Raw genomic sequence first — 22038 nt, 5'->3', positions numbered from 1 at the left:
TTCATTTCCTGCTAAAAAAAAAAAAAAAAGTGACTGCTGTGTTGGAAAAAAACCAACAACTTACTGAAGGAACTATTTTAGGGAAAAAATTTCATCTCGGGACCACACGGCAAATGTCACCTCCTATAGCCTCCTCTCCGTATGCATGCAGAACTCCCACTGACATTTCAAAGTGTGCTCTGCACAAGCTAAGAGAGAAAAGTATTGGCACTGTGATCAGACATGTGGACCCCAACAAAAGGTCTTTATTGTTGTGGAACACTTCCTTGAGTGCTGTCCAACCCACTGAAAAACAATACAGTCAGTAGATACATACATAAATAAAATTGTGAGTAATGTTGTGATACACAGTGCAAGTAAAATCTTTTGTGGCTTTTGGAGTCTGAAAAAAGATAAAGAGCTTTTCCTGGTTTTGCTGACTTCTAGTCAAAAATCTTTTGCAGAAGCATGTGAATCTCTTTTACTTACCCACTTCTTTGTCTCCTATTAATGTCAATTCACTCTTTTAGAAATGCTTAAATATACCTTTGTTTAGAAGTAAAATAATGTAAAACCCTTAGGAATTTTCTAACTAAAAAAACCACCAAAAAACCCCAAACCAAAAAAACCCCCAACCAACAAAAAGCTACGCTGAACTTTGCTTGTTAAAAATGAATGGGCTTCCAAAATGGAAGAATTCTATACAGGTATATGTGTATGCAGATGCCATGTTAAGTGCAGCCTGGGAATGTAATTTTTTTCCTCCCTAGGCTGTACTGCTCAGAACAAGTTAGTTTTGGCACTTCTTTAGTTGCAACAACTTTAGTTGCACTGTGTATCACAAATGGCAACTCCCATTTAGAATTTCTGGTAAAAAAATCTGTCTTCAAATTTGAAATTTGGATTTATTATCTTAAATCAAAAAATTATTTCTTATTAAGTCCTGAGTATTACAAATTTTGACACACAGAGAATACGAACATAGAAACCTCTAGAATGCTGTGGTTTACTCATATTTTCATTAAAACTGGAAATCAAGTCTTTTAATTGTAATATTAAATGAAATCAGAGAGTCAACAATTAATCCTTTTATTTGCTTATCTAGTGTTTAATCTATTCTATGTGTAAGTCGAGTTGCATATTTCTAGATTGTTCATAAATTCCTGAATTGTTGGATATTTCTAAATTGTTATGAACACTTTGTTATGTCTTTTAGTACTACCTTTCAGTAACAATGTTTCTTTACTCTCCTTCAGTAGTTAACCTAGTTCTTTATTTCTCCCTGAACCTGGAAAATGTATTTTCCTTTCGGAGAAAATAAGTACTGAACATATTCTTTTTCTAGTTCAATCTGAAATTATCCTATTGGCATCATTTTCATTACGAATCATTCTGAAAGTATCTGATTCATCACATTGCAACTTATTGTCATTCGTATTTCTGTAAAACACGTTATATATTTGCTTTCTAACCATGGTTAGAAAGCAAATAAAATACAAGAGTCCAATTACACTTTGCTGGATCTTTCTGCTTGCAATGCAGGAGAATCAAATTACTGTGTATATACATCTATATGTAGCAAACAGATGTATATGTGTATGTGTGTATATATATATCAAACACTTAGATTTCTTTCTATAAAGAAGTTATATTTCTATTGTACAGAGAATTCCATATAGAATTCCTACCCTACTGGATATATGTATCCCCTATTTTTGTTCTGGATAGAAATAAATTATCCAGAACATAAATATAGGAAGGCTTATTGTTAGCTTCAGTATTGATCCCTTTCTCTGAATGGAGAACTTGTTTGTTCTTTTTTCACTTTCTAAATCTCTCTGTTGCAGTTGTTACTTTTAAGGGTTGTCATGGAATAGAGTACTCTGAAACTAAGGTAATTAATACTGAATAGGAAAAATAGTAATTGCTGTGACTATGGATTTTCTCAAAGTGGCGTTTACCTTTTGTATGATAGCATCATTAATATTTGCTTTCATTAGTCAGTTAAAAGTCTCAGAATAATTTGAATAATTGTATTGCCCGCTTCTGAAAACAATACATTCAGCATAATTTATACATTTTGTATAAGCAAGTTTTATATTGGAAATCAGCTGTAATTTGTAACTAAATATTTTTTTCAAGGAATGTTTTCCCTTTTTCTTAGCTTGGTGTGTTACTAAGTAAAAGCTGGCTGAGCACTGCAGAGTTCTGCCCTTTCAAATTACCTTTAATCAAAAACATGTATTTCAAGAATAATGTTGGATGAGTAATATTTTCACCTATGTGACCTGACTTGTGGAGTTCTTTTCCAGCTGAAAAGGAGCAAGACTTCGTAATATAGTAAAACCTGAGTAAAGTATTGGATTTTAGGAAGGCCTACGTGGCAAAGAACGGGTTTTCTGTTTACAGATTAACATAAAAATTAATTCTGCATAGTAAGGATTTTTCAGTTTTATGGTACATTGCCTCTGAAAAATAAGTCTTTCTGGTTAAATGGTTAGAGAAAGTTACGCTTCTTTCATTAAGTAAGAATTTAGCTCCTTTTAGTATTAATGTACATAGCTTCCTCCTTGATACACAACTATTGCATAACTGCAGGAACAGCTTTGCGCACCTCTAGAGGGAATTTATTCTGACCTGTCACAGTTTTTTAAAGTATTTGTGCATACATTTTCTAACAGGCAGAATTATAAGAATTTAATCTCAGCAAAACTTTTATCCTGTGGTGCATTCAAAAGTGAGCTACAAGAGCTGTGATTAGCATGAAGTCATTATGCAACTTTAAATTACTGAGAAGGAAAGCTGTACATTTTGTTCACAGGTAGAGGCAGCAAAGACTTCCCATTGCTGAAGTATTTTACTGGAGAGAGATTAAAACCTCCCAGTCTTCTGGTCTATTCACATCTTAACAGGAAAAGTTACCAACAAGAATGCTAGCCCTGGTAGTGATTCTGTGTTGTTCCTGTGGGCTAACATTACTAACAGTTATAAGGATTTAAACTATGTTTCAGTTTCAGACTTAAAGCAGTACTTTATTTCAGTTTCCTGAATGTGTCCTGAACATCTTTACAATATAAATTAAGCCTTACTAAATAATTTATCTTTTTAAAATTAAAAATAAAATTTTAATAAATATATATAAATAAAAAATAAAATTAAAAATATTTTGTTTTGAAATTAAAATAAAAAAAATAATTGTAAGTTAAATCGGTCCATAGGTAGTGGACAAAAATCAAGAAAAAAATGGAAGATATTGTCAAACGACGTATTCAAAAAGTCATTTGAGACTGGCTGAATTTATACTATCAAAAGTTAGGATAAGAAGTTTTGTTCCTCATAAGCTGTTATACAAAACCAGGCATGAACAGTATAATTACTCCTGTGTTTGGTCTAGTCTGTCTGTTAAATCACTGTTCATCTAAAATCTGAGGAGACATGAGCTTTACATCATGCTGTGAAGACTGCCAAGTTGGAATTTCATGGAATGAGTTAGGAAAACATACTGATTCACAGGTCTGTGATAGTGCATGACCTACCAAAAGTCATATTTGAGTCAGAAACCGTCAGGTCGAGTTGCAGATATTTACAGTGGGATATAAACATTAGAGAGTAAGAAGTAGCCTGGCACAAACAAGATGCAGTTTCTCTAGATCAGCACCTACATCCTAAATTCTAGACAAAAGGTACCATAGGCAGTTGTAGTAAGAGTGGTGTTCAGCACTGCCATCTATGATCTGGAAAGAAAATACAAAATCATTGATGATTTAAAAATAAGAATTAAAAAAAATAAAAATAAAAAAATTACAGAGGTATAAATATTGATGAGAACAAGAAAACAAACCATTTCTTAAGTTCAGTCCATTTAGGTAGAACAGTTTAAAACAGGCAGAGGAAGGATTTGAAGAGATATATGAATTGAGAATATGGGCAGAGTTGGAGAAAGCAATTGAGTCTGAAGAAGGATTCAGAGCTCATGTTGAACGACTCAGCACTGTTGTGGTAAAGTTCTTACTGCACTACTGTACTATCCAGTGGCGTGGAAGCATGAAGGTCACTTATTACTTTATATGATATTAATGAGACCAGTTCTGGGACATTGCATCAAATTCTGTGTCCAAGCTTTAAAAGGACATTAAAGTGTTAGGAAAGGTACTGAACAAAGCCACTAAAGCATGACCTGAGAGTTAGGGACACTTTCTTAAAGTAAGAGACTTTAAAAGCTCAATCTGCCTAGTTTATCAAAAAGGAGATTACAGACTTCAATCATGTTATTTTTCAAATACCTCAAAGGGGCAGAAAATCCTGGACATTTATCTAAAGAAGAAAGGCAGAAGAAAAATCAATGAGATACAGACAAATCCAAATGGAAACTTAGACACAGAACTTAATAATAAGGGTGACAACAGAAGATCAAACTGTACCAGCCAAGACGGTACAGCTTTCTGGAACAATTTAGCAAAATATAAGGTATTGTGTTTCATATATGGCTAGTTTGGTGAAAGAGAATGATGTGTTATACAGAAAAGCAGGCTAAATCCATAGTAGCTTTACAAATCTTATGCAGAAATCATTAGATTGCCAAAAGACACTTTATGGACTTAAAGACCTTAAGGAAGGGGAGCAATGGGCATAGTTCAAAGTGAAAAATGGTGTCTTCTTAGAGTCCTTCTATGCTGGGGCTGGGTTCCAGGCTAGCAGTTGCCTGTACTGTAACCTGTAATCTGAGGTGCAGGTTACACATGGTAACGTTGGCCCATTTTGCTCAATTCCTTTCACAGCTGGGTATTCGATTTATCAAAGAGTTCTGTAAGCATCAGTTCATTGCACAGTATGGAATTAAGCTCCAGAATGGAAACTTCACATGTGTTGCCCATAAACTACAGGCACCTTAAAAAATCAGAGATTGACCACTACTAGGAATAAATGAGCTAGTGTTCCATCTGTGACATGCACCTCCAAATAGGAAAGAATTTTAAGCTACATGATGGCATTGTCATGAAAACAAATGGATATGAAGAGGCCAGGGTTATATTTAGATCATAAATTAAAAGGCATGCAACCACTGAAACACTTCAGGAATAGTTTAGCACTTTTAGTAGAGATAGAAAAGCCCTGTGTGTTTCAAGATAGAGTTAGATATTAAGATGCTGTGACATGTATGATTGATTCCAGGTGATGGGACTCGGTTCTTTTCTAACCCCTCTGCTGAGGCTATGTTTGCATTATTATTGATTCTTTTGTGCATTTAAAGTAATTCTATAGAACTCTAAAAAAATATATGTACAGTTAACATAGCTATGCAGTCAGAGCACCAACACCTAAAGAATTTAAATGGGAGATCTCATCTAGCAGCTGGCAATTTAGCTAGCAAGAGAAAGTATGGGTCATGAATATGTGCTGCTGAAATGCGTTTAAAGCAGGCATGTTTGTGAGAGAAAACCTAACTCTCTTCCCTTCCTCCAAAAGAAAATTATTGAGAAAAACTCTTCAAAGGGAATTTCACAATCTCCACAAATGTTTCCTTCTCTAAAACATTTAAAGCTACAAAAATCAGATTGATTTTCCATGTTTTTTTGAAGAGCCAATGTATAACGTAAGTTCTCTCTTTTCTATCTGCCCCAAACTTCTGCACATTTTTACCAAAGCACAAATAAAGGAAAGGAACACTATAGCTGACAGTGGGTTTTATATGCTTTATTCTAAAACGTGTATTTTCAAAAGTAATTTCAGTCGTACTTCCTTTGAGACTTTTGTATCATTTGTGTGCTACAGAAAGTACTGCTTTTGACTGATTTTTCTCTTTTAAACTTCTCATTTTCAAGGTGGGTTCTTAACAATAACTTTCAGTGTTTTGTTTCACCTTTAAAAGAATATTTTTTAATTTGAAAATACCGAAGAAAAGAAGTAAAGGCTACTGTCAGTATTTGTATAAGAAAGGTTGTAGCCCTCCAGAAGGCTTAATAAGAACAGTTATAGGCAAAAGGTGAAAGAAGAAATTACATCTTACACAATTTTCTGATTCCAAGTTTGTTGCTGCTACAGGTGGATGACAGAGGTAAAGAAAGAATATGATACCATCCACTGGAAACTTACCAGAGAGAAGTTTCCAAGTTAGAGCAGTCCCCTAATTATCCAAGTTGTTCTAAGAGTAGTCTCCAGAGTCTCACTAATTTACTTGTGAATACAATTTATAAAAATTACCTTTGAATTAGATGGTATGTTCATTTTTTCCCTTCCATTGTTAAACTATCTATGTATTTTATCTTGAAAATCTTATATTAACACAATTACTGCCATACTTGGCTTGCTGATTTTTCTCATCTGATCATAAATTATTTCTTCCATTTCAAACACAATCCATCTTAGCCACTCAGAGAGACAGAAGTTTTGTGTTTCAGCTTACAATGCATCTACAGAGCTGTTATACGATGCTTTGCGTGCATTATGATGGTCCAATAGCTCTGTCATTTCATTACTTAGCTCATTCTCTCAGACAGCAAGTGTGGCAATTGGATCTTGTGTTTGTGGTCCTTTTTCTCCAGCTGATGTTTGAATGCTTTTAATGCACTTTAAATTAAAAAGCTTTGCAGAGAAGTTCAAGAAATTTATTACACACTCATAAGGAAAGCAAAAATGGTAGCCACCCAATATGCACTCCATTGCATCTAACAAATAGAAATACAGAAAAGTATTTCAGTAAATTAATCTGCACTGGTACTTAAGTCACTGGTTTATCAATAATGGTTAAGTGAATTAATCTGATGACTATTTCCCTTGATTCTGTAAGTAAAGGTGATATAATTAATTGATTTTAAACCAAAAATTATTCAGTGATACAATGTAATTAAAAAGGTTTACTCAAAAGAAATGACCCTCAAATTGCCTGTGTCTGATCATCTGACAGTGCCTTGATAATTGCATTTTGAAAATTGTGGCAATAAGATTTTGTGGTATGAAGACTGTCTTTAAACCATCTTTTGTGTAATATAAAAATGTATAAAATATAAAATGCATTTGGTAGGATTAATGGGAAAAGTAAACGTTATGTTTGAAGAGGTCAGAAGCATAGGATTTTTTTTTTTGTAAAGGGAATGTCTCTAATTACCTGAACTACTAATTAAAGTAGGTAAAGGACTAACAAGATCAGAGTTCATAGTATGTAGAATTTGCACATATAATTCCAAGAATGAACATAAACCTGACAAAGCTACCTTTCTGACAGAAGAATGTTCCAGAATGTGCCAGCTTAAAAGAAAACCTAATTGACGTTAACAAGAATGACCACTGCAGATCTCAAGCCCAGACAAATTATAATGTTTTGCTTGTTTGTACAAAACCAATAAACCCTGCTCTTTCAGAAAAAAAGAACAACCCACACCTGCTTTCAATTTTAGACAAAGAAATATGTCAATGTAAAGCATGAACGATACTAATTTGTTTGATTTTTGTGGATAAAATTAAGTTTTTTCCCCAAATTTTGCAGTTTGTCATTGAAATGCATGTCCAGTAAGTAGCGTGACACAGATGTTCTTTTGAGGTGTGATGTGTTCAAGCTGGCTACCTGCGATAGCTGTGTCAGAACAGAAATACAAGTCTCTGTGTTTTATTTCAATACACAGTTTTAACTTTTGAAAGCCTTGCAGATGAGGCGAATATCATGGAATGGGAGCTCAGAAGGAGGGATAAATATGTTTAAAGCAAGTATTTTTAAAAACTGCAATAAAATCGTAAAGCAATCTCTTCACTCTACTGGAAATTAAAACCCTTCACAGAAAACAGAAGACAAATAGACTTATTGGAGGCCATTCATCAGCAATATTGATTCACGAAAAGCCAGGGCCATTCTGGAAAGCCAGGAGCTGTGTCAGCTGGTCACAGCTGCATGGATCCAGTCCTGAAAGTGACATACAGAATTGGCTGTCGCTGCTGTCCCATTCTAGCTCACATATAAAGAGTTTCTTCTGAGGAGCAAAACAAGACTCAACATTTGGGTCCTTCCCTGAATCATCTTTCGAAAGACTCAATCTCTCCCTCTTTATCTACATTATGAGCCTAGGGTAACTGAACTCCTAGTTTACATGCTAGGTAACATATGTTACCTAGTATGTAACTTTACACACTAGGTAACAGTACCTTCTTCTACAGTTCAAGGTTAATGCAAGGAGATAATTTCCTTCCAATTCCTTTCTATTTCAGCACGAAAATGAGTTTTAATGGTGAATAAATTAATTTCATTCTGAGGACAGAAAAAAACCCTGAGTTTCCAATGATGGAAGAGTAGTGGAAGTGGGTGGCATGTACTAAACGTGAAGACAGTAAATGAAAGAAAAAGAATTAAGTTTGTAATATCTCAAAAAAGACTGAGTTTCTACATGCTTCTCCTATTTTTTCTGTTAAAACTGACAATAATGTGTTGCTTGCTAATTAAAGATGAAATGTCTTTTATTTGTTGTAGGTCATGAAACTGTCAGTTCGTAACGCAATGAAAATGCAGATTTCTATATCCTGCAATGTTTTAGGTAATGATAATTTTACCAGATCAGAGAGAAGCTCAGAACTCTCAACTCATATTTGCCAGAGAAAAGACTGTCACTTCAACTAACGAGCAGAAACATTGTATCATCAGGAATTTAAAGAGGTATTTTCTAAGAAAAATCCTTAAGATAATTTTAAATATTTTCTGTGACAGGTTAGATTTTATACTGATTTTTCACAGATTTATATATTTGTAGTTACCATTTTATCCTTTTATTTTGAATAAGTTCAAATGGTCAGATTAATTTTTCAATATAATGCTGCAGAGATAAGCAGAGTTACATCAAGACACATTTTCAGCCAAAATAACAATTTTTATGTGCAACAAATAATAAATTTCCATTTTAAGATCATTAATTATCCATTCTTTATTATTTTAGTGGTTAGAAATGAAAACTACATGAAAATCCATGAAACTGCATTTCAACACGATTATTAATAATGTCTTTTCCTTCGGATTTGCAAAATATTAATTTTTCTATTTCAATGACTGAATCACACTTACATTGCATTTTAGTGCTCTTTGTAGGTTAGTTACAAGCATTTTGTTATGATATTCCTGATACCTTTGTGGTATTTTTTTTTCTCTTTTATTAATACAGTTAAGAATTTCTCCAGCTCTATAGTCTTCCTTCAATCGTTTGTCGTGGATGTAGAATGGTGTAATGTTTATAGTTTATTTACATACTATAGTTTAAAAAAAGGTTTGGATTGCTGTCGAGTGCTTCAGCTTTTCCTGACAGAGAGGAAAAACAGAGAATAATGGGGGTTTAAGTCTTCTGGTTAAGTCACTCTGACCTGATCACCATTCTGCAGGTCAGAGGGTTTCATATTCTAGATGAGGCTAAATTTGTATATACTGGTTTTTGTTTGTGACTCAGTACATCTATATAAGCACAATGCTTTATTACCTCCCTTTGGGGAAAAAAAATGTATTATCTCTTCGGGTAAAGGAAGAAAAGTAATTTGTAAGCATTATTCATAATCCTATGGGCATGACTTTCTATGTTAATTAAGATATGGATTCAATAAACTACAGGTTATCCCTCTAATTTTGCTTTCTTGTTTAAGACAAGTATATTTTTGCCAATTTCAGCCATGCAGCATGTGAATTTTCTTAAGACATTTTATGAATTATGACTTTAATCTGAGTATTTTTTCATTGTTTTCCCAGAATCACCTACTTCCTTAGTAGTCTTTTGTACCTGTGGTATACCTTATTTTTATAAATGTTCTAAACTAAGGTCTTAGTTTCTTGCTCTTTCTTAATTTGCTCAGCTGACAACTTTGGGGAAGAACTCGACTGAGTTATACAAGGAACAGAGAATATTTTAAATATTCAAATTCTGACAAATCTCTCACTTTTCCAAAGATCTACTCCATTGGTTAAGTTTTTTACAACTTTAACTTTGAATTGAAGAGAGTCAGATATTCCCTAAATGCAATTAACTGGTTTGTAGGGGTTCTTTTAGACTGGTAAAACTTAGCTAAAATCAATGGAATATCTTTGAAAATAGAAGCTGTAAATCAGTAGTTTATAGTAGTCTGCAAGTCTGAACTTGCATTACTATCTCACTATAAAGACATTTGTGTATTAACTGAATAATGGAGGGCAATTACTGAAGTAATGGGTAGATGGCAAAATGACCAAGTAAAATAATATCAAAATATTATGTTTTATAACACCAGATATCCTTCTATAAAAGCATGTCAGAGCTGAAGAATTAATTTTATTTTTGTCATTAATGAATGACTCCTCTAACCAATTGAACTTGTGCAGGAACTGACAAGTTGTTTTTACTGCCATAATGAATAGTAATTCAACTAATGTCAATGAGGCAACACTAGACTGAAAGGAGAATGAATTAAAATGAGATTTTTGCCTGGCTAAAAACTGCAAACTTTTGTTTCCCAAGGGAAACTCTTCCCAAATGTAGGAGCAACCTGTGAACACTGAAAGGAGAATTCTACTGATTATAGCTGCTTGGTTGATCCTGTATTTTGAATGCAACCCAAAATTTCCTTTAAATTGTACAGCTGCATATTACTGTGTTTTCTAGATCTAATTCACCACCTAGATTTTCTACTATTGTTGCAGCATTTCCCCATCAGCTTACTTTGCATTCACTAGGTTGCTTTACTCTCACTCAGTACAAACAGGAACGTGTACAGTGAAGTGTGCATCTGTAGAAAATAGGTATTTATTGTAATCATAATTGGGGACCATTTAGAATGTCATAAGGCTTCTGTTCCTCCTTTGCCTTTTTTTCCTTTAAATACCCACTTTTATGAATTGAAAACTAACTGAAACAGAAAATTGGGGTTCTTTGATATGTTTCTTCTCATATAATTCTTTTACTATTCATATAAGTCTTCACATAAAATCTTATAATAGAATGAAATGGTTGAGGTTTATCAAAACTAGATAAACATTTGATTTTGAATTAAAACCCCAGGGTTTGTGAAGACTGAAGCACAATTCAATTAAACACTATTCCATTTGCCTTAGGGAAGCTCTGTTTGTATCAGTACAACAACGTTGTCCTGTATCTTCAGTGAGCATGTCAGATGGTTGTTTAGAATATGAGACCTTTTCTCCAAAATAAGTTTGATAAGATACAAGTTCAGTTAAAGAAGAGCTGAACATAGCCTGAAAAGTCATTCACCTTAAAATAAAGTATTTCAAGAAGCAGGACTGCAGCCTAGACAAGTCAAAACTTATCAGTAAATAGAACTCAGTGCTATATAAAGTTCTTTCCCAAAACACTTCTCATGAGATTGTTTTGATTAGTCAACTAATTATAGTGTAGATACTGTGTTATTACTATTGATTAAGAATTTTCAATTAAGATAAAGTATTTCTAATTGGAAAAATACTGATTTCTTGAAATAGAATTTTACAGAAACATCTATTTCAGTGTTGTTCTAACAAAATGCTGGCAGGCTTGGGTGGAATATTGTCCAGTGTCCTTTTAATTCTGTCAGCCACAGTCAGTTTTCTAATGTTGATGGGAACTGAAATTGGGTCTTGGGTTCTAATTTTCAAAAGCTTCTCTGTACATCTTTCCCACAGAACTCACAGAGATTTATTCCCCCTTTCTGCAACGTAAACTGCCTTTTATGCATTGAAAAAAACAATAAAATCTTTTGAAAGCTTTGGAATTTTCTGTTAGACAGTAATGGTGATATCCAACCAGCTGTGTAATTTGAGATACATGGATTAAGTATTTTTTTCCCTTTTTATTAATTCTATCAAACAGTATAACAATTCAGTATAAGACTTTCTTTAAGGAACAACAGGGTTGAGCTTCAGGGTGATGATGAGAGTGGCAGGTTTCATGCCTCGTAATGACAGGACCCAGTATTCCTAATGCATGCACTGAAGCATATTCCTTACTGACTAAGTCAGAGAAAATAACGTGAAGGTTAAAAACAGTGCTGCTAGCCTTTCATATTTCCACCAAAATTATCCTGGTCCACTACACGCATTCTCCTTCATGCACAAGAAGTGGTGTTTGAACTTCCCCTCAGATACATACTTGGTCTTTGCTATACTAGTCTTGGTTGTGGCACGTTATCCAGTCCCCCTTAATTATCATCTGAGTCTTCTAAGCTTCGTGTAAACGAATGGAAATATGCTAGGTGAAGGAAAGATGATGACCTGCAATGATCCTCCTGCCGCCCCCCGTACATCCTATGCAGGTTTGGCAGGGGGTTTCATGGGCTCCTGGTAGAGCATCCCTTTCCTGGGTGATTGTGAAGGCATTGAGGACCACCTCAAACAGTGTTCCAGCCTTCATTATGTGCAAGACACTTAACCTCTTGAAAGAGTCATCACTGTTTAAAAAGGATGAAAAAGGGCATTCCCTTCACCATTACTTAGGGAACCTGAGCAAGTGCCTTTATGCTCACATTTTGATTGCAGATGAAAACTGGAATACTCTTACATCCGAAGATCTGTGTACAGGAACAACAAAAACAGGTAGAGAGATAACTGTACCTTACAGTTCATTTGCACAGTGTTAGAATTTTGGGATAAGTTTTGGAGGTAAAATTTTAAAACATATATGGAGAAACCTCTTGCAAACAGCATTTTAAATTTCAGTTCTCTACTGTATTCTACATTTTGTAATTGCAGATTGCTGTCTCAAGTGGGTGCACTTCATATTCACTTTTTGCAGTAAAAATTGGTACATCATGTTCAAAATGAGTATCCAATCTTTAGTGTTCAGGAACCGAAGGAAAACAGAAGATCGTTTATTTTACTTCAACTTTTGCAAATTAAGAGTTAAAGCAAACTCTGATAAATCTGCTTCCTTTTTTTTTTTCCAAACAAAAAAAGAAAGTTTGTATAAAGTGTTCTTTCTGATAAATCAATGAAAAAACCCAAACCACTATGGATTTAATAAAAAAAAGTATTTTACAGGATGTAGTCCAGATGTGATGGTGAAATCTGCCCACTTTGATTTTAGTTCTAATACTGCTGAGTCAGAGGTAATGGATCTGACCTAACAGCATCAGGAAAAACATCACTCAGATGTGCATTGCTTCATGGAGGTGTTATATAGATGCTTAGGCACAGAACTGACATTTACCTTAGAATATTGCAGTTAGTCATAATTTAGCTGTGTGAAGTCAGTGCTTTAGTCATGATTGATGTTATAATTTTTATTTTTCCCTTCAAAAAATGAAAACTTTTACCCTACTTTTGCCAGCAAGTTACCACTTTGTGGCATTTGCTTCATTCATCTAGTAGGGCACCCTTAGCCAGCTCGCAAAACTGGAAGTTTAAGTGGTCCCTGCAGATGAATATGTCTCATCTTATGCACACTCCTGAATTTAACAGATATCTCTGTTATCTCTGAATTTAACAGATAGCAGTGCCGTTTTGAAAACTTTATGAAATTAAAAGCTTTAGCAAGAGAAAAAATCAGGATCTTTTTAATAATCAGGTCCCACTATATCCCAGAACATTACAAACGAACTTTTCATAAAAAAAAGTCCCTGATCTCTGCAGTCACCCACTAAGATGTAAAGTAATAATAATTTTAAAAGAAACTCTAACTTTCTGAAGAACCATGCTGGTATAACTGTATTTACTAGGCATTTCTGCTGAATGGTTAGTTGTGGAATTAAGGTTAATTAAAGTTAATTGTTAGTAAAATTGATACATATATATAAAAATATATATATATAAATTTATACAGTTTTGTAAACAGCTGATTTTATAGAATCTAATCTTGGAAATTATATATTCTGGCACTTGTGGATCCTCAGAGATGCTATTCAGGATGATGTTAGGTTCATATTTTACCTTTCAAAATACTGAAAGGGAGAAGATTGTATTTTACAAGAAACTGGAGATAAATTCTAGACTTAGTGGAGTCTTATGCAAACTGAACCTGGTATGTGAAGCTTTGAGAAGTAGTGAGATGGGTAGGATGTTCCAAATTTACTTTTATTTTGTATCAAAGGTATTTTTATATGAATTTATATCAAAGATGGAATGCAACGAAGGGAAAAATGTCAAAACAGCAGGTTATGTAGTTATAACTACAGCTTGAATTTTAATCAGGAAGAGGAAAAAAAAGTTTGCTTTTTTAAATGTCATAGCTGTACTGATTTTGCTTATGATACCCTTCCTAAACAATTTTTAGCTGTAAAAATCACATACAGGTTAATAGCAATTAACTCGCCCTCACAGACTGAGATAATTTAGTACTCCTGTGTTGCCTTTCTACTCACTTTACTGTTTCACTGAAACAGTCACGATAATCTGCCTACTTGCTTTTCCTGTAGCCGTTGACTTGTATTAGTAACCCCACTACTTGTGCAGCTCCCCTCTTTCACCAGCCCCATCAATGACCCATGATAATCTCAGGCCAGAGTCTCGAACTTTTCCACACTTTCTGTGGTCTCAAAATTTTTCCCTTGGAAATTGCATTTCACCTAATGTTTCATTTCACCAAACAGAAACTTCAGTAGTAACCATGTTGAAGAGTACTGATCTTCCTTAGGGAAATTCCTACCTGGAAATAGCCCTGACTCTCCCTGCTGTCCCTGCCCATTTTGCACAACTGAGGTAAGTCTGGAGGAAGCCCGGGGTGGTATGTGGTATAGGAAGATCGTACGGGAAGTGCTCATTATGTAGAAAGTCCACTGCAATGTAGACCAAGTATTGTTACCATGTTTGCTGTTTCATAATGTTGGACCACCTCACTAGACAGCTGACTGGAAGAGTAATAACAAAATGCTTTCTTTTATACTTTTATAACCACATGCTGTCTATTATTGTACTTTTTTCCTTCATGCTTTCTTTTACTCTCACTACTAAGTATTGACACGGCATCTAAAGACATCAGTCAGGAATGATTATATTTCTTCTTAAGCCATAAAAAATAACGGATTATAGTCTCTGCCAGAAAAAAGTAGTCTCAAAGATTCTTGCCATCTTTTCTCTTGACTTTACTGTGCAGACTGTTCTGCTTCCTGATGCCTTCTCATTCTGCTTTGGTCCTGCATTCTTGTTACACATAGTTTCTAGCTGTGTTTTTTTCCTGCTTTCTGAGATGTTTCCTTTCTGCTGGTAGTCGATATCCTCAAAAAGGTGCTTTATGCTTGATCTGTTCACAATACCTATGTGTCAGTGAAAGTAAAGCTACTCTTTTTCTAGTTCCTGTCCCCTTTTACAGATGCTTCAAATAAACATCATGAAGATCAGTGGGAAAAGCAATAAAAAAGAGAAGATGTAACACCACACAGAAGGGCTCTTCATTGTTCGTTGCTTGGGAAAAGCTGATTTGCAGGAATAATTCCCTATAGGTATTATTACATAATACTCAGTAAGGTCATTTGAAGCTCGTATACTAAATCTGTTAAAACAAGAAGCTCCAATCTTATAAAAAATTTAATTTTCTCTAACTGTCATGGTTCCTCAGATATCTGGACAAGACTAATATGATAGAGAAGCTATTATATTTTTCATCATATAACAGCGCAGCACATATCTTACAATATTACTTGCTTTCAGTTGTTAGCACCAATGGGCTAGGAATAAATTGGGAGAGGTTGAAAAATAAGCAAATGTCACTAGCACAGTAAGAATTGAAAGATTCATGGTTTTAATTGAAATTTCTTGGTTGTTCTATTTTCTTAGTTTATAACCATAAAACCCAAAAATCTACATGTAATTCTTTCTCAAAACTATAAACACAGTAGTCACTTGCAAAAATAACTGTTTTTTATTGACAGAAAGAATGGATAGTAAAAGTTCTGATCAAATTCATACTGACGACAAAACTCATACTTGGCTCAAAGGCATCAACCAGCGTTTTCACTGGTAGAGTTGAAATAGAAAAGAATTTGAATTACGTATTCTTGGCTGCAAAAAAAAACCTGATTCCTTTTTGTCTGAGTTTTGGAAAATACAATGCCTGCCTATGGGTACATCCTGCAAGGGAACCCTGGTGTTTTACTCCTAACATTTTATAAGGACCCTGAGTACATTTTCTTCATCCCAGGGGTTTGTCTACCTGTACTCAATGCCAGCTCTGATAATGCAGCAGCCCAGCTTTGAAGCAGAGCTGTTTGATAAAAGCTGTAGAAGCCTCAGTAGGGGTTCACCCCTCTACTCTCAGGAGCTGTTTTTCCCTTTTTTCTTTGTTTGTTTCTTCCCAGCCTCCTACCCCCCACCTTTTCTTTCCCCGCCCCCCTCCCTCAGGAGTGTTGAGGAAATGTTCTTGGTCTCTGTGCAAGCTTCCTAATTCTGACCCACAGCCTGATCTGCTGACCTGTTTTTGGCTTGACCTTGGACTGCCTCATCACTACCAACTTTGCCTGTCAATCTGAACTGTTCTTTGGACTGGATCTCCTCTGCTCCTGCATAGGTGCTGTGGAACTCTATACTTTGTGGGTAGGATCCTGCTTCTATGTGCCTTGCTGTGAGTTTGAACACCCAGCTCACCTTGCCTTTCCTTGCTACTCCCTGAGGCATATTAAAATTTTTTCATTAGGACCTGGAGTGCCTCAGTGCTCTCATGTTGGATTACTACATTCTCTTTCATGCACTGTTTTATCCACATCCTGGTTTTAACAGACACTTTTATCTCTTTAATAGTATTGTAGGCATAATTCTTGACGTATTAATAAGCTAGTGAAGTCTTATCAGAACATCTGAAAATATTTTCAAAGATGTTTGTGATGATACATCAGATTTAATATTTTTAGATGTTGTTTTTTTCTGTTCCATTATTTGGAGGAACTAATGCTGGCTTAAAGGATATTGACTTCTGCTTCTTAAAGCTATTAATCTGAAATCAATTTGCAACGCAGTGCCAGAATACTTTCAAAATCAGTTAACTGTAAGCTCAGACATGCCCCAGAGTTAGGTTGTGTGTTTGTGGGTTTTTTTCCCCAAGAATCTCTCTCTAAGTGTAATTAGCTGTCTTTGGTACTGTTTCCTTCAATATAAGGTCAATAATGTAGTGAATAGCACAAGAAAAAAGGCAATAACCCAATCGTAGCATGATTCTTGGCCGATGATAATACAGATAACTAAAGAAATATCATATAGGGAGAATTTAAATTTCCACAGTGCCACCTACCTTTTCATCCTATGCTTTCCCCATACACCGGTCTAATATGAAATACCTATACTATGTGCTCTAAGGAGAAAGCAGTCCCTGGTAAGTCCCTGACGGTGTAGTTCTAGTAGACCTGCGCTCATGCCCATGCAAATTTGAGAGCTCCTATAAAACTGTTTGACTCACAAATATGATCTTTGTGTTGACTACAAATATGATCTTCCCTGCAGCATGACCTCTTGGAATCCAGGCAAATCCAGAGGAATTTTTGTTAACACTGTTACTTCAATGGAAACTCAGAGAAATTATCAAAAATTATTATAACTTCAAACCATATCTTAGAAGTGTTTATTTTCCTTCTTTGTTAGTGAATTACAGTTATTTTTAGGCTCTGTTAAATAATTTTCCCTAGCTTTTACCCTTATTTTTACATCTCTACTCTCATCTTAATATCACACTGGGGTTTGGCCTGGAAGTCATTAATATATAATAATTATTTTATTTTTGGTCTGATTATAGCTTTTCTCCCAGTCCTCAGATATTTCACTGAAAACATAATGGAGTGCTATGTGCTTAAACCCTTGTTTTTATTCTAAAACCTATGAATATATTATCAGTATGTTATTTGTCTAAGAAATAGCAGTACATACATGCACAATATTATGAAAGACTATTAAAAATGCTTTATTCTCTCTACAATGTATTTCAGAAATCAAATCAATAATTAGATCCTACAATAACCAATATACATCTTGTTTCTGTCATTTTAAGTGGAAGAGCGTTTAGATGTGGGGTGAAAAATTAAAAGAAAAAAAAATCAGGTGCAGTTTCCTCTTGTGAAGTATGCCAGTCGTGAGACTTTGCTCATTAAAGTAGCGAGCCTGTAACTTTATACTGAAAATAATCCTTTTTGTTTTCATTTGACCCATACTGAAAATAAAACCGAACGTCTGTCTTCACAGGCATATCATTTAAACAATCACTTTAAAAAGCCTTGAGTGCTTGTTAATGAAGAGCAGAAAAGTTTAAATGTTGCACAACATAAGAGAAGATACATTCTTTTTTTCCATAATATCTGAGCAAGTAAAACACTTAAGGTTCCTAGAAATTCATATCACATCCATCTTCTCACTGAGGGTGTTATATAGGTGCGAAGGCTGGAGTCTGCGCATCTTACAGAGAGTGAAATCAGCATCTACTATTCCCTGTTCCCTTTGCTGTAATGGAAATAATTTCACAAGGCTTAAGCTGGGAATGAACTAGAATTAATGGCTTCAGGAAGTTGGGAATTTGACAGGTTTTAATATTTTAACACTTTTTTTTTTTTTTTTTTTTAATCACTTTCCCCATTTTAAAGCTTGGAGAAGACTCCTGTGTGTCTTGAACTGACTTAGGTTTCTCAGGTATTACTGCTAGACCTGAAGTCACCAGAAGTCTCTATATTGAGATAGATAGCAAAGATATACATAGATTCTGAGCAGCTTTCTGAAGTCTTTCTCAGACTGTACAGTCCTTGCGCACAGTAACCACATTCATTGTGATGAAATGGCAATTTAAGAGCAGAGGGTTATTGCAATATAATGGTTATTTGGACATTGAACAAAACAATTTGAATTGATGCAAAATAAGATGCCTGTATACATTTTGAAAAAAATGCAATGTTAGTTCAGACTTATGTGATGCAAAATACATGTATGCTTTCCAAAACTGACTTTTTTTACTACTTCTTCCCTTGGAATATAGTATGTGCTTTTATATCATTAAAATGAAAGATGAATCATTCAACAGTAGGATGGCAGTTAAATAATATGCAGAGGAAAATTAAGTTCTATAGGTACATTGAAATAGAATAATAATAGCACAGTACTGTTTGTACTGACTACACTACACAGGGGTTTGGTCATCTACTCTGAACATTAAATACTCAATGCAACTGGAAAAGTTAAATTGTAATATCCATGCATTTACTCTTTCCTCCCGGTGTCAATGCTGTACCACGTGACCCAGTTTCTTAAAATCTCTTTCTTCTGGCACAAATACAATAAAATCACATTATAAACTATTTCCATTACATATGTTGATACAAAACAGGTAATAAAGAAAACTTCAGAAACGAAAGCTTTGCTATCAACCTGCGAGAACCTGTGAAGTCTGCCATCATCGTGGGGCACCACACACTGCTGTTTTAACTTTGTGGTTATAGATCCCTTACGCGTATAAACCCCAAACTCTGTTTGGAGAGCCACTTGTCAAATTTAAGTTTCCCTTTTTATCTTTGTCAAGTAGCAATGTGATCCTTAAAATAGTCTGGCATTGTCATGTTATATGCTAGTCTGTTTATTGTGATACAGAGCAAGAATGTTTGTTGATAACAAGCATGGCTAACTCTGCATCAGCATGATGACATTGAAGTCTGCTTCTTTACATGTCTGATTTTTCTTTTTAAGTTTTCCCTCATTGTTAAACAGAGAACTCAAGTTTATTTTAACCTGCTATTACCCCACTTCCAGAGCTATGCATTAAAAGAATGCTTGCATTGGTATCATAACGTTGCTTTACCCAGAAAAAAGCGTGCTGGCTAGAAAGTAGAAAAAGCCGTATGAACCTTAGTCTTCTCCTCAGGTCATAATTTATGGATACGTTGCTACCTTTTGTGATACAAATCCTAGACAGCCAGTAGCTCTCCCTCTGGAGGGAAGTTCTGTAGACCGTATTCTCTGCTCACTCAGCTATAATTTTTTTGTTTCTGTATAAGAATTCTCTGAGTTCTCTAACGCAATCCCTGATTTTACTTTTACTGAAAAGAACTGAGAGTAATAAATAAGACTATATTTTCCCAACTGGGATTATCTTCTGTAACTTTTGCATACAGACACTTCACCCCCGAAGAATTTTCAAGATCATTAAAGTTACAATTCCTGCTAAAACCTGATAAAATTCACAGATCAGATAGGGAAACCCTAACTGTGATCAGGTGATGGAAACGTGCAGCCTTTGGCTTGCAAAATGCAAAACCGTCTTCGGGGCAATGCGGTGTTACGAAGTCACCGGCGAGGCGTGGACCGCACGCCCCGCGTCCCCGCGCCCACAGCCCCGCTGCCGGAGGCAGCCGGTCGCTGGCGGCGAGCGGCGACGGCGGCCGCGGCGACTGTCCGCCTGAGTCCCAGGCGTCCCAGCCGCCGCAGAACACCGGCGCGGGGACCTTCCCTTCCCCAGAGAGAACAACTCACCTGAGCAGTACCGCGGCTTCCCACAGATAAAATCCCGAGACGGCGGCGCGGAGGTACCGCACCCGGGCCATGCCTCCCGCCGGCGCGGCGGAGCCCGGGAGAGGTCGCGTCCGTGGCATCGGCGCGGCGGCGGCGCGGCTCCCCGCGGGCGGGCGGGCGGCACCCAGCACCCTGGAGAGCTCCGGCGGCTCCGCGCCCGCCGCCCGCCTAGTGCCCGGCGGCGCCCCGCTCCCTCCCGCTGTGCCCCGCCGCGGCCGCCCCGCCGCGCTGCATCGCAGCCGAGCGGGAGCCTAATCCCAGCCGCGGCGGCGGCGCCGAGCCGCGGCGGCGGCGGGAGCCCACCTCCCCGCCCGCCTGCCCCCGGCTCCTGACGGCAGCCGGCGCCCCGCCGCCGGCCGCATCCCGGGCGCTCGGCGCCGCGGTCCCCGGCGGCGGCGGGGAGGGCGGGACGGCAGGGCGGGGGCCGGACCCGGCCGCCCCCCCGAAGGCCCCGGCGGCTGGCGGGGCGGGGCCGGGGCGGGCGGCGGCGAGGGGGCGCCCTAGAGCGGCTGCCCCGGCGAGGGGCGGGGGCCCCGCGGGGGCGGGCTGAGCTGCCGGCCCTGCTCGGCGCTTGCGCTCGCCCCCGCCTGTGCGGCTGCCCGCTGCGGGCCGGGGCGGGGGGCGATGCCTGCCCGCGGCAGTGGCCGGGCGGGGTTGGGGGTCAGTTCCCTCAGCCCCGGCGCTCGGAAACGGCCGGGGTAAGGGCGGGTGGGGGGGTGTCACTGTGCTTTGCCTGTAGGGCTGGCGGTGTGCTCTGTCTTACGAAACGGGGGGAAAGAACTCCCACCTCTGTATTGCGGTCTCTTCTGCTTCCAAAGCACGGTGCCGATGGACACAGGAAAAGTGTGTCCTCTTCTATCCAGAAAGGAGAGGTGCCCTGGTGCCATAAGGCGGGCTAGCAGGGAAATGCAGAGTTTGAAAGTTTGGCTGGGGAGGAGGGTGGAAGGGGTTGTGGGATGGGACAAGGGAAAGAGCCCTGTAAGCGGGAAACGGGAAGGGCCTGTGTGGGAAGAAGGAGGAACGGAGAATGAGTTCGCAAGTGGCAGCAGGAGGGTAAGGTGGTTACAGTTATTGTTAGAGAAACAAATGCTTCACACAGGCCAGAAGCTGCTTGCATTAGGAAAGAATAAGGATTTATCAGTTGGTGCTGCCAAATATTGCCTGAGAAATTCTTGTGGGAATCTGTACAGTTTGTGCATGAATTAAAATGAAAGGTATGAGGAAGGGCTATGCCTGGAGAGGGGCAGAAGAGGAAAATTTGTCTGAGACTGTGGAGAGGGATGCTGTCTGTGAGCTGAGAAGGCAATGGCCTTTGAGCACCTACAGCTGTCTGGGAAATCCAATGGAAGGAGAAATCTGGGAGCAGTTCAGAGACGGATATCTGCAGATGTGAACTGTATCTGGCCGTGCATATCCCCCTCTCAGTGTCTGCCTCAGCACTGCTGACTGGTTTGCTTTTTACTACAGCCACGAGTTTGTGTTAGGCAGCAGCCCTGCTACTCGTGCAGCTCCACTAGTTGCACAGCCTATGTGATTATCTCAGGCCAGAGTCTTATTTAAATTACTAAAAAGCGATAGAAAGCTTAAGTGCTGAAGAAGGAAGAAGATGTCGGAAAAGGCAAAGGTTCAGCAAAATTAGGCACGTGAAGCAGGGTAAAAGAAACTGAAATGTG

General features: G+C 37.4%; 1 protein-coding gene across 4 annotated transcripts in view; it reads right to left on the bottom strand.

Annotated features, from left to right (window-relative positions):
• GLRA3 (glycine receptor alpha 3) overlaps nt 1-20781 on the bottom strand; it is a 91065-nt gene extending 70284 nt beyond the window's left edge. For all 4 annotated transcript variants that reach the window (XM_055700851.1, XM_055700852.1, XM_055700853.1 and 1 more), the window contains exon 1: nt 20327-20781. In XM_055700851.1, coding sequence (XP_055556826.1) covers nt 20327-20445 — 119 coding nt within the window. In that variant the 5' untranslated portion in view covers nt 20446-20781. The remainder of the gene's footprint in view (nt 1-20326) is intronic.
• Between the last annotated feature and the right edge of the window lie 1257 nt (nt 20782-22038).

This window comes from Falco cherrug, chromosome 1 (genome assembly GCF_023634085.1).
Source record: "Falco cherrug isolate bFalChe1 chromosome 1, bFalChe1.pri, whole genome shotgun sequence".
NCBI lineage: Eukaryota > Metazoa > Chordata > Aves > Falconiformes > Falconidae > Falco > Falco cherrug.
Note: the sequence above shows the minus strand (reverse complement) of the source record. Positions and strands in the feature narration are given on the sequence as shown.